This window comes from Cryptomeria japonica, chromosome 10, assembly GCF_030272615.1.
Source record: "Cryptomeria japonica chromosome 10, Sugi_1.0, whole genome shotgun sequence".
In the NCBI taxonomy this organism is placed as follows: Eukaryota; Viridiplantae; Streptophyta; class Pinopsida; order Cupressales; family Cupressaceae; genus Cryptomeria; species Cryptomeria japonica.
The window spans coordinates 36,298,484-36,314,887 of NC_081414.1; the positions used below are offsets into that span (position 1 = coordinate 36,298,484).

The 16,404-nt window shown below is 33.9% G+C and overlaps 1 protein-coding gene across 1 annotated transcript; it reads left to right on the plus strand.

Annotated features, from left to right (window-relative positions):
• The first annotated feature begins 4,549 nt into the window (after positions 1-4,549).
• LOC131038200 (probable carboxylesterase 15) lies at positions 4,550-5,684 on the plus strand. The gene has a single exon (XM_057970549.2). The coding sequence runs from the start codon at positions 4,587-4,589 to the stop codon at positions 5,556-5,558; it is 972 nt and encodes a 323-aa protein (XP_057826532.1). The 5' UTR covers positions 4,550-4,586; the 3' UTR covers positions 5,559-5,684.
• Positions 5,685-16,404: the final 10,720 nt, after the last annotated feature.

Sequence of the window (16,404 nt, forward strand, 5' to 3'; positions counted from 1 at the left end):
TCAATAGAACGGGTGGGCTACTACTTAAAGGTGTTTAGTCATGTTCGATGTTTTTGGACATAAGTTCATTCTGCAGTGACTCACTTAAGAGCCTTGTAACTGGTGGTGGGGCCCATTTGTCCTTTCGGCCAGTTACACTGTAGGAACAGCTATACCCAAGGCTACAGCTTTCGCTCACACCTGATTTCTATAGCGGCTTGAAGGATTTACCGCTCAAGGTCGTTCCCAAGAGTGATGTGTCTCTTGGCAGGCCTCTCTTAAAAAGATAAAATTTTGAGTGTTACTAACACTTTTCTCTTGCACCTAGGACCACGAAAGCCAAGGGAGAGGATAGTGTGTGTTAGAAGTAGGACCACTCGACCAACTCTTTGCACAAGTGTGCCAAGCACGAAAAACACTTGTTCTTTTTAATCTATCATTGCAATGTGATCTAACTATTTGGAGATGTTGCTCCAACAATCATGGTGTTCTTTTTAATTTTCAAAGGCAATTGTTTGAGTAAACTAGAATTTGAAAATCCTGGTCAAATTAATGAAAAACACGTTTGCATGAAGTAAAATTGCTTTGAAAATGAGACAAGTTGATTGTGAATTTTATTTGCACCAAAAATGGAAGTGTGGATTGTGAGTTTTATCTTGATGCAAGAAATAAAATTTGCCTTGTTGATTTTAAGCACCAAAACGAAGTTTGTTTTCTAACTTGCAAAAAAAATAAAGTTGTTTTTGTATAAGTTTGTGGTTCTTTTTACCTTTGAACAATGAAATTCTTTTTAATAGCCCCAAACAAATGTGTGATTCTTTTTCAAAAGCCCAAATTTGAAATGTGAAGTTAATTTTAAACCAAAATAAAAAGTGAATTCATTTTTAAAACCAACTTCAAAAACAAGTTAGTAAAAAAATATAAATCTACTCTTTAATCTAATTTAAATCTGCACAAAAGAGAAAAATAGTTAGTAAAATCCGCCTATTTGGTGGGCTTCTACAAGCCTAAATTTTTTTTTTTTTTGGTTTTTTTTTTTTTTTGGTTACAAAGTGATTTGTACAACGTTTTGTTACAATAGCGCTAGTCTGCGTTTGAACAGAGGCACTATTTAACACAAACGTATTAAAAGAAAGGGAAAGACAGAGAAGGGAAAAGCACTGAAACAGGGGGAATAGCGCCAAAATAATGCCAAACGCACCAAAACAGTGTCAAAATCGCAACCTGTGTGACATTTTCAACATTCAAACATGTTATTGGTTAAAAAAAAAAAAATTGATCTTTTTGGTGTTTGGATTCACGTCGGGTTCACCAAATGATGCTCTGCAAAAAGGATTAGAAAATCTGTTTGATGGCAACACACACAAGAGCACAAGAAACAAACGTTAGTGTTAGCAACAAAAGATTATCCTAAACAGGCATATCAAGAGAGATATTAAGCATGAAATAGAAAGCATATAAACATAGAATGAAATAGCTAATCAAGATGCTCATAGTTGCTCCTCCCTTGTTCCTCTCCTCTCCAAGTCCCAAATGAGTGTAGCTCTCAGCTTTTAGCACTAGCCATGGATGCCATATGGAGATTCAAGATGGTTGAATATGATAAGCAAATACTATGCAAGAGTAGATAGTGATGCTATGAAAAAGCTCTATGCTAATGGCAGTATAACAACAATACTCTAAAATGCTTCCTTTTTTTGCTTGAGGAGAAGGGTTCTATTTATAGAAGAAATAGGGAAATGAAGGGTTAAGATTGAGCAATCTTAACAAGGGTTAGGATTGAAAGTTGGGGATCCATGTGCACAATTGGCACCAATAAAATGGTGACAAGTTTCAACATAGGATTGGGTTGAGAGAAGAGGTTGGAGGCATTAAAGGCCTGAGAAGACCTCATGGTTATCTAGAAGGTAAGGGTCAAGTCTAAATTAAGATTACCCACTGGATTAAGAGTTAATCCAAGGATAAACCTTTGTGCAAATGTTTAAGAGATAATCATGGTCAAAGCATTAAAGGCTTGATGAGACCTTTGGGTTGGGTAGAGGTTGAGTCAAAACAAATGTTTTAACCATGTGGGAGGGTTTGAGGTAACCATTAATGGTTATTAGAGACTTTGGGGATTAAGTGGTTGAAGGTTGAAAGCCTTCAATGGTTATCAAAGACTTTGAGCCATTTATGGTTGAAGGTTGGAAGCTTTCAAAGGTTATCCAAGACTTTGAGGGTTAATTTGTTGAACACACAAAGCATTAATTGTTTTTCAAAGACTTTGGAGTCTTTGAGAAGTGACTCCAATTTGCTTAGGAATGTGACAATATTTAAGGGATGAATTTAGGCTAATTAGGAAGGGTTTAGAAGAATCTAGAAGGGGTTTAGGCATACAAGTGGATTTTGTAGGAAAATGCAAGTGGGAGAAATTTTGGTATTTTCAATTAAAATAAAATCATTTATTTCAATTAAATGGTGTAATTTGCATTTGGATAAATATTCAAATAAATATTAATTTATTTAAATGAGAAAAATGAAGATAAAGCATTAAAATGCTTGAAGACTTTGAGGGAAACCATTAAAGGCTTGAAGACTTTAAGGAAAACCATTAAAGTCTTTAAGAAGACTATAGAAGGAAGCCATCAAGTTTGAAGACTTTAAAGCCATCAAGTTTGAATACTTTAAGGGAAACCATTAAAGGTTTCAAGTGGGTGAGGATAAATAGGATTTTAAATAAATAATTTATTTAAAATAGTTGTGCAACTTGCTTTTGTAGGAAAATACAAGTGGGTGGAGGATAAAGGTGATTTAAATAAATTATTTATTTAAAATAATTGTGCAACTTGCTTTTGTAGGAAAATACAAGTGGCTGGAGGATAAAGGTGATTTAAATAAATGATTTATTTATTTAAATGTGAGAGGTGGGATTTTGGGGGATTTAAATAAATATTAATTTATTTAAATGTGAGAGGTGGGATTTTGGGGGATTTAAATAAATATTAATTTATTTAAATGTGAGAGAAGATTTAATTAAACAAATATGATTTATTTATTTAATTAATGGTATGAATTTGGTTAAGTGAATTAAATCAAATAAATTGAATAATTTATTTAATTAATAGGAGAAGAGCGTTAAGATGAATTAATTAAATATTAATTTAATTAATTATTAATTGATGGTTAAATAATCAAATAAATACTAAGTATTCATTTAATTAAGTGGACAGATTTATGTGACTACACATATGTTTTAGCTTTTCTCTCCTCCCTATCCTTTAAAAATTAGTAGAATAAGTACATAGCCATGTTTCTAGACATGGTAAGTTATCCACTCTCTAAATGAGTGAATAGTCCATATTTCTAGCAAAAAAAAAAGTAAAAACGTTATCAATCAATCCAATTGTTGAAGTTTGTTGTAGTATTGTTTCAGGATTGAGATACTCTTATTTTGAAATGAGATTTATGAAAGCATGACATTTTTTTAATTAATATTTATTTGAGTCTTTGGTATAGTGGGACATATGGAAAATAGAGAAATTTTAAACTTTTTACTACACTAGAAAACATGACTTTTGAAAAACTAAAACATGTTAAGAGTAGAATACAATATGCCATACTAAACATCATCGATTCATATATTCTCTAAAAATTTGATGGATATTTTGAAATCGAGATAGATTAATTAGTTAGGTCGAGTTACCTTTAGGATCAACCGTTGTCAAATTAGATAAAAAAATAATAATATATTAGCTACAATACTTTGTCTATGTCGCTATATAGTTGGAAAAAATGCCTAATAAGCTTGGATTCCTTGGAAAAATAAGGTCCTATTAGTTGTTAGATATAGTATATTAATATGGATGTCGATTCTATACTCAATCAAAAATCAACATATTCAACATGTCAATGGATAGGACATCCAGGATTGCTACAGTGTCTTGTATCAAGACTCGCCACCTAATATATCAAGACTCGCCACTTAATATTGTATCAAGACCTTGATGTTGTATCATTTTTTAAATAAAGTAATTACAAATTCAACTCAGACCTCCTACAAATTTATCAAATATTCTATATAAATTATAAGTGATGAAACCATTACTCCTCCTTTCAATGCAAATATTAATTATACATTATATTAACATATGCAATATAAATTTTGTACAATTAATTTAATATATTTGAAATCTTTGCCATCTATCTCCATGAAACGCAGTCTACCTCACCTGTTTTGACAAATATTTGAACCAACCATGACCCACCACTATGAAATCCTTTACCTTATCTGATATTGCCACGAGAGAGACCAATTCATTGAAGCCTTAATCCATAGCTTAACCCGAATCTCTCCCTAAATTGTTTCCTCCAGCGGTTCTTTTGACAAGACGTCTGACATGATATCTCTGGTATTAAAAAAATGTTTTAACTGATTCTATATACGAGCATCTCACTTCTTTTCTCAAAATTATAGTTAGACTATCTGAAGATGCTTATTAATTGGACGTATTCGCTCCATCCTTGTGCGGATCATAAGTCCAATCTGTTGAAAAATATCAACAGCAAGAGTCTCTTTAAATACCATATCCCGGGAACTAAACCTTATCCACGAGCGAAGAAAATCAGAAATGGCGGAGAAGCATGAGGCTGAGCTACTGGAGGATTTCAGCGGGATAATCAAGCTTTACAGTGACGGATCAGTTGTCCGAGGAGACGATTCTTCCTTCTTCTCACACTCTCCAGATAACAATAAATATGAAAGTTTGGATTTCAAATATAAGCATGTGGAATACAAAGACGTGGTGTTGGACGAGGAAGTTGGATTGTGGGCGCGCCTCTACCTGCCGCCTGAAACGACGAGCAAGACGCCCGTAGTCATGTACTACCACTGTGGTGGCTTTATCCTCTTTAGCCCTGCAACGCTCTTCATACACCATAAGTGCCAGCTGTGGGCGGCCACGCTAGGCGTCCTCATCGTTTCGGTGAATTACAGGATGGCTCCTGAGCACCGCCTTCCTTGTGCCTACGATGACTCCATCGCAGCGCTGCACTGGCTCCAACTGCAGGCCCTGGCGGCCGAAGGAGCGGAGACTTGGTTGCACTCCCACGCCGACTTCTCTAGGGTGTTTATTGCAGGCGAAAGCGCGGGGGGGAACATTGCACATCACGTGGGCGTGTGGGCGAGGAAGGCAAAGGCGGAGATGGAAATTAAAGGACTGATTTTGCTCTACCCGTTCTTCGGGTGCGAAGAGCGCACGGCTTCGGAGAAACAAAACTCGCCGGAGTTTAGTTTGGAGATGTCAGATACCATGTGGAGGCTTGCCCTGCCTATGGGAAGCAACAGAGATCATCCATTCTCGAATCCGCTAATAGAAGGAGCCGCTGTCTCTGCTCTTGACCTTCCGGAAATTCTCTTTGTGATTGCAGGGCACGATATACTGAGAGATCAACAGATGCAGTACTGTGAGTTTCTCAAGAAACGTGGGAAACAAATTCTTGTGCATGTGTGTGAGGAGGAAGACCACGGCTTCCTTTCCTTAAAACTGGAGGAGCCTGTCACGGTTGAGACCCTCCGTGGCATCTCTGACTTCATAAAATGAAAATAGTGTCCTCACAGGGGGCTTGTCGAAGTTGCTTCCGCGGCTATTTGGTACTTTATATCGTAGTTTATTTTCCGAAAGTATGTTTGTACTGTTAATTTTATGAAGTTGGATACTTTTAATCGATACTCCTCGTTAGTAGTCGACTCCATAGGAGGAGGTTTATAAGTAGATTAACTTAGTATAGAGTTATTACCTTTTGGTGGAAAGTTCAAAATTTTATCTTATATTATTCTATAAATCTTTTCATTTTGACTATGGATCAGCGAGTGTGATTTGAAAATGACAAAAGAAATTCATACATAATCAAATAAAAATATAACAAATGAAATTTAGCATGGATTGAACAGATGAACTCAATTATAATCTCAACCCAACCCAACCCCATTTATCTTCCTATGAACACCCGAAACCCTTTAAAATAATATAAGCCATCCCACAATATTAGCTTCCCACCCACTCAAACCACTACTCCTTACCATAGAATAGTAGAAGCTTTCCCACCAACATCAACCTCAATATACTATTCAATATGAATTAAAACTTGCTTTTCTTTTAGATAGAATCATTTTATAGAGAGATATATATTTGGATTTTGCTTCTTAAAATTTTTGTAAATTTTGTTATTTTAATTGAGTAAAGCTATGATGCCTCTAGAGTCCAAAATAACTAATTGTAATGATTCTAGTTTAAAACAAAAATATTTTACAAATAAAAATATAATTTTTTTTTTGATTAATTTTTTAATTAAAATAAAGAGAGAATAGGTAGCATGTAAACATATGATTTATAAAAGTTTGTTCAAATATATTAAGATATATTTATAATTCTTGTGAAGCCCGTTATTATCATGCAATCTTTTTTTCAAATTAATTTTATTTAATATATCAATTACATTATTTTTTTATTTTCTTAAAGTTTTATAATATTTATATTGTGAGAAATAAAAATAACAATTTTTATGTTACTATTATTAATAAGGGAAACTCAAGTGTTTCAGGTATTGGGTGTGTTGTGAGAGATAGTAAGGGGTTTGTTTTAGTGGTGGGAGCAACTAGGCTAGCTGATGGGACAAATAACATGGTTGATTGGGCTTAGATTGGGAGTAAAAAATTGGAGCAAAAATAATGAGTATAGAAGGAGATTCAATGAATATTGTATCTACAATGATTAAGTCTAAGCTCCCAAACTGGAAAATTGGATATATCCTTTGGGAGGAAATTAATTTATTGTCAAATTTTAATGATTTCCATATTTGTCATTGTTATAGAAAGGAAAATGGGTTGGCAGATGCTTTGGCCAATTTTGGTTGCTCTCTAAATGTAGGAGATTGCATTTTTAATGCAGAGGAGTTTTCTCATTATGAGGAGCATGTTCATATAGCTTGAAAGGATGCAAATCTGGAGAGCGAGGATAAGTTTGGTCAAAAAATTGCTCCTATTGTTTTATGATGACTATATCAAATTAATTTGCCAAGTGTCCAAGCCTAAATGTGTTGTCAGTTTCTCTTTTTTCAATAGCACATAAGATGTTTATGTAATTATGAAGTAGGTATCATTGGTAAATATTTTTTTGTTGTCATATTTATAAGCATTTTCCCACTTGTCACCTTCCCAGGTCAGTGGAAATAGCTCAAGATGATATGTGATATATCAACCTCCCTTCTTTCCCTCTTCTTCTCTCATTTTAAAAACACCTTTTCACTACATGAAATCTCTAAAAATATAACTTAAATACTCTCTAGTTTTCTCTTGGTTTCTACAACTATCTTTAGCTCTTTCAAGTTTGCACAACTCTCCATATATTTATCCAATAGTCTCAAGCTCTCACAATAATATTTAAATATCTCTTGGCTTCCTCAAGCCTTATTGGTAATATACATTTCTCTTTTGTCTTTAAACATCTTAGAATTTGTCACATCCCTTATATATTAAACTATTTTATCATTTGTGTCTATTTATCTTTTTTATATCTATTTATTTGGTTGCTATAGAGGTGAATACCCCAAAGCAAGGAATTGACTAAGGTAATTCCCTAAACAATCCCAAAAAAAATTATTTTCTTTGTTTGTGTAGGTTTTTATTTTTTATGATCAGAATTTAGATAGATAGAGATAAAACAAAACTCAACAATAGTTATATCTATTATAATTTAATTGAAGGGGAAATCCAATTTATAGTTTAGCCACACACTTAGCTGATATGACACAATAAGGATAGCACCTCTCCTAGGTGCGATTATACAATGAATGATGTGTTCCTTGATCACAATCTAACTAATAAAGGAACCGATGTATTCCTTGATCTGCTGATCAATGTCGATCTCCTTGAAGTAACACAGACTTGTCTTAATTCATTCCTTGAGGTATGCAGATAATGGTGCAGTGCCTAACTATCACTCTAATCCGTGCAACCTGATTTAGTGTGAAGGTAGATGCTCGGCTAAAGCAAACCCAAATATGTATACAAGTCATAAAACAATATTTAACCCTTGAGAAGACAAGTCGAGTGTCTTCATATACCCGCGTTAAGAGATGGAAAGGCATAAGTTGGATGTGTCGCATCTCTTTAATTATTATCATTACTTAATGATATTACTTTGATAATGATCATGTTATCTCATAACTGTTGTTTATCACTTAATGTATTCTTAACAAATGATAATCGATTACTAAATAATCAATTCATCATATTGGTGGTAGTATATTGATATCTCTAATGGACTGATATCACTCTGTGGTAATCGCTGAATATGTCCATGCTTATGACCAAATCGGGTCTTGTACACTGCTGATCTTGAATTTGATGGGAGAAAGAATCTCCCGCCGCAATAATAACATCAACACTCCCTCTTATCTAGGGAGATATCTTTCCAGATATCCATGTCATGGAGTCTCTCAACATGACACTTACAATGACTACACTCATTTGTGGAAGAAAGTTCATCAGAGAGTCACTCAACGTGATATCGTCATGGAGTCACTCAACATGACGTTCACCATGGCTACTCCCATGTGTAGAAAAACACAAGTACAAAGGATACATCATGGAGTCTCTCAATGTGATGTTGTCATGGAGTCTCTCAACATGATGTCTCACCTCAATCTCAGAGATGAACAAGGGCTCACACCTCATATTTCTCCATCTCAGAGAAATATACACTACAAGGGCTTTCACCTCATATTTATCCATCAGAGAGAAATATACACTACAAGGGCTTTCACCTCATATTTCTCCATATCAGAGAAATATACACTACAAGGGCATTCACCTCATATTTATCCATCTCAGAGAAATATACACTACAAGGGCTTTCACCTCACATTTCTCCATCTCAAAGAAATATACACTACAAGGAATCTTCATGATGATGTGACTCCCTCTAAAGCTCCAAGTACTAGCATCAACCTCCTGACCTCTTTGTCCAAGTTTGGTTATGTTGGTTTTTTAGACTCCCTCTAAACGTTAATTCCTCCTCTTTGAAGAAAATGATCGACTTTAGAATAAGAAACCTTTTGAGTTGACTTTAGAGCTTGGCTCCTTCTGATATGTCCCCATGGAAACTTTCGTAGTAGATACAAGTTGTGTAGACCTTAATTTGAAATCTCAAGCAAAGTGACCATACTTGTTACACCTGAAACATTGAATGTGAGAGAGAACATTCTTCATCTTTAGTTCTGGTGCAGAATCCGATTCTTTGTCTCTATTCCTCTTTCGTCCTTTGCCTCTTTCTCTAGAAGTATGTTTAGCAAGCACTTGATTTTCTACATCATGATAGTTTCATCCAATTCCTCTTTCTGCCAACTTGGACTCTTCTTGAATACAATCAGTTCGAAGAAGATTAAATTTGGGCAACTTAGATCTCCCACTGATGCTTTGGATAAAGGGATCCCAAGATTGGGGAAGACCATTATGTCCCCAATAGTGCTCAACTGATCTCTTAAATTAACAATCTTCATAAAGAATGAGATGACAAAATAATCCTTATCCATTTTAAATGGTGACTTGATGTTGTCTCAAAGCAAGGGCTCTGCTGGTATTGTTGATCTCATAAAATCCTTTTAGAGTATCAAACATTTCTTTAGTTGACTTCAACTTAGAGATGATCGGTACTAGGTGATTCATCACAGAGTCTATCATGATCTTTCTAGCCTTCGTACCATTTTTCTTCCATTGGATTTTCTTAGTATCATCGGAAGGCTCGAGCATATCACTTTCCATGGAATTAAGAAAATCATTCCCCTCTAACACAATGAGTACTATGGGTTTCCAAGAGTTGAAGTTTGAGGCTCCATCAAGCCTATCTTCTACCTTGACACCGTTCACCATCTTCTTTTTTTGCACAAATTTTTCTTCAAAGATTTGTCCTTAAGTCTGAAATAATTTGCAACCTTACATTTGCAATACTATGCCTTTAAGATCTACCTTAGAGAAAGGTTTACTTGACTACTTAAAACAAATCTGATCAGATCTTTTCTTAGACCCGCTCTAATACCATGTTATTTTTTATGATCAGAATTCAAATAGACAGAGATATAGCAAAAGCCAGCAACAATTATATCTGCTATAATTTAATTGAAGGAGTAAATCTGATTTACAGTTTAGCCACAGACTTGGTTGATATGACACAATAAGTATAGCACCTCTCCTAGGTGTGATTATATAATGAATGATGTGTTCCTTGATCACAATCTAACTAATAAAGGAACTGATGTATTCCTTGATCTGCTGATCAATGTTGATCTCCCTGAAGTAACATGGACTTGTCTTATTTCATTCCTTGAGGTATGCAAATAATGGCGCGATGCCTGATTGTCAATCTAATCCGTGCAACTCGGTTTAGTGTCAAGGCAGATGCTCGGCTGAAGCAAACCCAAATATGGATACAAGTCATAAAAACAATATTCGACCCTTGAGAAGACAAGTCGAGTGTCCTCATATACCCGTGTTAAGAGATGGAAAGGCATAAGAATGGACATGTCTCATCTCTTTAGTTATTATCATTACTTAATGATATTACTTTGATAATGATCATGTTATCTCATAACTATTGTTTATCACTTAAAGTATTCTTAACAAATGATAATCTATTTTGTACTTCATCGATACTAAAAAAATCAATTCCTCATATTGGCGGTAGCATATCGATATCTCCTTTAATGGACTGATACCACTCTGTGGTAATCACTGAATATGTTCATGCTTATGACCAAATCGGGTCTTGTACACTACTAATTAATCTTGAATTTGATGGGATAAAGAATCTCCCGCCGCTATAATAACATCAACATAGGTTTCTTGAAGGCATTCATCTATACGAAGGTTACTTGGAACATTAATTTAGGATTTTCACATTTTGTGTGCATCTTTTTATTTGTGGTGCATATGAGACTACAATGTTATGTGTCTATGTTTGTGTGCCACACTATCATCTTGGTAGTGGCATTGTCCTTGGCCAAAATGCTTAGGTTTTGGTCAAAGACTCCCCATCATCATTTTCTTCCATTTCTATAGTAAGAAACTTTAGTTTATTCTTCTCTAATTAGATAATATCAAAAATTATTTTCATTAAATTGTATGTAGTGAAATTGGTCTTCAAATGAACTATGTTTCCCTCTCGAAAGAATCACACTTCCTCTATTACACTTTAATTTATGACCCAAGAATGTAAGATAGAGGAATGAATGGATGGATTTAAAAATATTTGGAATCTCTTAACAAGTTTGGATGCATTTATTTATTTTCATTGTTATTATATATATTTTAAAATTATTTAACAATTTGATTGGTGAGAGTATGCATTTATTGTTATGGTTGTAGACTTTCATGGTGAAAATGACTAGTTGTTGAGAAAATATTATTTAGAAGATGCTATGTTCATATTGAAATTTGGAACACGTTAAATTTATTTGATAGAAGAGTTGAAATGTAATTCAATTATAAAAATATTATAATTTTGTATTACAATATAATTTTGAGTAACAATTACATATGTATTTCTAACAATGTATATTATAGCTTTTTTTTATTTAATTAGTAGGATATATAGTGTGGGCATTGCTGTTGGAATCAATGAACACTGAGAGGTCGGGGGGCGGGGGGCGGGTGAATCAGTGTTTTGTAATTTGAAATCTTATTAATCTGATTCTTAAACCACTCGATACATGAGAAAGTAAACAAAGTGCAAAAATATATAGTAAGCAACCACACAACCGAAACACCAAGACTTTTACGTGGAAACCCGGAAAGGGAAAAACCCCGGTGGGATTGAGTACCCATAATATTATTATACTATGACCAGAAGTATGATAATATTACATAAGGGGAATGCACTTGCATTCAAACACACTGCCTAGAGCTCACTGCTCAATTATAAAAGGGCTACAACCTGGAGGAAGGCTCACTACCTTACAAGATAAGACAAAATGATTACAATGATAAATGAACTCAAGTATAGCATCTAACTATGCCAAAATACATTTTCGATTAGGCTCATATTATCTTCTGCAACTAATCTAATATTCTGCCATGTTCTTCTACTCTATTACATACCAAAGCAACAAAATCTTCACCAAAATTATAAATTCACTCACATAGACTTTCTTCGCTCATAACATCCTCCAAAATGATCAACCAAGTTGATCTTATATATCCACACCAACAAAAATAATCATTTACTAAGTCGGCTTCCAAAAACCGCATAACACACAACATGAACGTGTTCCACCAAGTCATCTCAATTTGATCATAAATACAAATGTAGACCAAAACAAGATGATAATATGCTTCCCATAAGTCATTCCAAACTCCTCAAACATGAAATTGATCACCAAAATTAACCCAATGATTCTACAACACACGTTACACAAAGATAGCTCTACTCAAACTGAATTACCAGATACTAGAGCTCTAAGCTTGTCATCTTCATTTTTATAGCTTTGTAACAACACATCAAGTTTAGCTGAGCTAATCTAGAACTTTTCCTTGTACTCATTTGCAATAGCAAGTTCATCCCTAAGAATGACAATTTGTCTTTCAAGCTCTTCTTCAATGTTTTGGATTGTATAAGTTCAAGTTGCAGCTGCTCATTCTCATGATTAATTATGTAGCATTCATCAGATCTTTCTTTCAAGGACTGATTAAGGTTCTCTTCATTCTTCTTTCTTCCTTCAATCTCCTTGGCCAACCTCGTCACTATAGATTCCATCTAATGCTTTAAGATAGCATTGCCTCTAGCAAGCTTCTCGCATTCTTTTGTCTTCTCCTTCAAGGCTTCACTCAAGTGATCATCATCTATGATTTGTCTTTCTTTCTACTTTATCTTATCACGGAGTTCCTTTCTCTTCTCCCTAGACTTATTCAGTTACTCTTTCAATGACTGAATGAAGTTCTCCGCATCCTTAAGATTCGTTTTCCATTTCTGAACTTCAGCTTTGAACTGATCAAGATCATTAAGTGCAACTAGAAGTTGTTGTTGAAGACCACTGAAATCATTTGAATCACCTTCCTGGATCCTCCTCAAGCTGTTAGACTTCTTCTGAGGAAATGGGCTCTGATACCAATTGTTGGAATCAAGGAACACCGAGAAGGTGGGTGAGGGGTGAATCAGTGTTCTGCAAGTTTTAACTTTATTAACTTTGTTCCTTCAACCACTTAATACATTGAACCAAAAGAAAGATGCAAGAACACAAAGCAATCAACCACAAAACCATAACACAAATTTTATATGTGGAAAAATTAGTGAAGGGAAAAACCACAGTGGGGATGAGACCTACAAATGAGTATACTCAAATATAAAGTTTTACATTGGAATGCACATGCATTCAGGCACACTACCTAGAGCTCACTACTCAAAAGGAGAGGCTCACTGCCTACAAATGAGTTACATAAGATTATTGACGTACATGAACTAAATAATAGCATCTACAAATGCTCGATTATAGTTTTGGTTAAGAACATTACATAAAATTTTCATATTTTGCCTTATACTGCTCTGTTCCACTGTTCTGCTCTGATTTGGAGCATAAATCTCTAACCTGTGCATGTGCAACTACACATAATTGGTCACCAATACCTTTCGCATCCACCATACATACTAAAATGATAAAATACATCGCTTATATATATCCACAGCTAGATATTAGATCAACCATATGTCGGCTTCAAGAACACTTAGCATATTATGAAACATGTACATACAATAGCTAAATCTGAAATCAAAATACCAATGTGTACCAAAACAATTATCCACATGTTTCTACAACCATTAGAATAAACACCTCGACCACAAAAATAATCAACAAAATCTATCCACACAAGTTGGTTGTCCTGCAATGATAAACTGAAAACTGATACACCAGAGCTTCTAACCCGACCACTAATCATTACCAAAGGCTAAAACTCTGGAATAAGGCTATCCAGACATCCATCAACCTACAACCATATCTGCAATACAAGATGATAATGAGAAAGGATGTATCAACCAAAATGCACAACACTATCAAATGATTTGTTCTAGCTTGTTGGACTTGAATCAATCTTGAATCTGACTTCCGGTAGGATCACATATAAAAATGTGAATGGGTGCACTGACTTGGGTTTCCATCAATGACAACACCGAATAACCTGTGCAGTGTCTCTTGCCAATAGTAAATCGGTAGAAACATTATTCATTAAGGTTTAGAGAAGGTAAATTTATGCAATGAATAGGTAATACTACAAATGAGCAATTAAAAATTGATTAGTTAGAAACTACAACGTTAACTGATAATAAGAAGTTGTAGAAATTTCAAATTACTAGAAATTATAGAATGCTAACATAAATATATGTAAAATGAATTAATATTAAACTTTTATGAACATTGACATAAACAAACCAATGTAACAAATAAGAACTCAAAAGTGATATAAAGAACCCAATACCTTCTTGTACCTCCATTTGAGCTAGATAATGCTTGGAAGAATATTTAATTTTATTTTGTTAATCTTTTGTTTGTTGCCTCCTCTTCTTATGCTACTACCAATAGTAAAATATATAGAACGAGACAAAACAAACAATGGAATACATAATGAAACTGACAATGGATTCAAAAGAAATAAATGAATGGATTCAATAGATATTATGTTTATTTAAATTGGTAATAATAATGACAAATTATTGACATGGTTAAATGCATGTTTGGTATGAATTTTAAGATTACTTTCCTCTTCTCTTTATTCATGAGCTTTACACCATCAATTATGTTGCTTGCAAGATTTGAATTTTTTTTGGATGGTCGATAAATTATAGAGTTGGTTGATTTGCTTGAATGTGTGTATGGTATAAATTATTTGCTCTCTTTCCTCTGTTCATGATGGCTTCATTGGTGAGCTTTATGCACCTCGAAGTGTGTTACATGTAAGTATTAAAGGAGTAAATGACCAACAACTAGATGTTTGAGTATGATTGATGTGACAACCATTATTTTTGTTTAAAGATGATTTTATATTTACAAAACTATAATATAGAATGGATAATTCTATCTAAATTTTTGATTGGAAAATTGGGCAAGAATTTTGTTGACAAATCAATTTGTTTTTTAATCCACATAACTTTATTATAATTTTTCATAGCATATTCAAGTGGGACTATTAGAGTCTATGTTTTTAATATATGTGTGCATATCATAGGAATGTGGATTCTTGTGTCAAAAGCAAATCAAATTTTGTCTAACTTCTAAGACTTTTATGGCCACCACCTTTTTGGGACAAATAAAAACTAACTATATAACAAATATATTGTAAACTATTGTTTGGTTTGCATTTAAGTAGTTTTTAAGGATTAGTTGAATATATTATGATTAATTAAGTGATCTATTGAGGTCCCCATTGTGGTCAATTCCAATGCACACTATAGACAAATTGTCAAACTAGAATGCACCTTTGTACTTTTATTATTAATAAATAAAAAATAAAAAATAGTGTTGTTGTATTTTCAAATTAATAAATAAATATAGTTAAATATACATTCTTGTTGTTGGATAAATGTTGCCCACTAAAGAACCTAGTCCACTATAAGCCTCTCTCCTCTACCTCTTTTAACATTAATTTTTTTTTTTTATTAAAAAAAACACATAATCTAATGAAACAATCTTCAGATCAAATTTTGTAGATAAACAAGACAAATCCCTTTAATTATGTAGCAACTATTTAGTCCCTAGGATAAAAATAACTATCAATTGCACCTTGGTGTGCAATGGGTACGACGAAAAGGTCTTAAAGGTCAATTAAAAAAATTGGTCTATTTTTTGCATACATGTGTATAGTACATGAGGTCAATTGGGACCATTTAGAAAATGATTTTTTGTGCAACAAAGGTATTAATGGATAAGTTATAGCTAAAAATCAAGTGTACATTCACTTACAAGTATCCAAACAAAACCTCTAAGTAATAGGGAGAAGGGAGAGAAAAGGGTGAATAGGGGTAGAATTTAGAGGGATAGATAGAGAGAGGGAGAGTGAGAGATATGGATAGAGTGAGAGAGGGGTAATGAGATAGAGACAAGGGATGGAGATGGAGATGGAGATGGAGAAGGAGAATGATATAGAGAGGGGATGGAGAGATAAAGAGAGAGGAGAGATAGGAATAGATAGAGATGGAAGAGATAAATATAGAGAGAATGAGAGACATGGAGAGATAGAAAGATGGAGATAGGAAATGATTTATAGAGAGAGGGAGGGAGAGGGAGAAATACAGGGGTAGAGAGATGGAAGAAGAAATATGGAAATATAGAGATAGAGAGTCAAAGAGATATAGATGGAGAGAAATAGATATAAAGATAGAGATAGGAAAATGAATATATATGTGT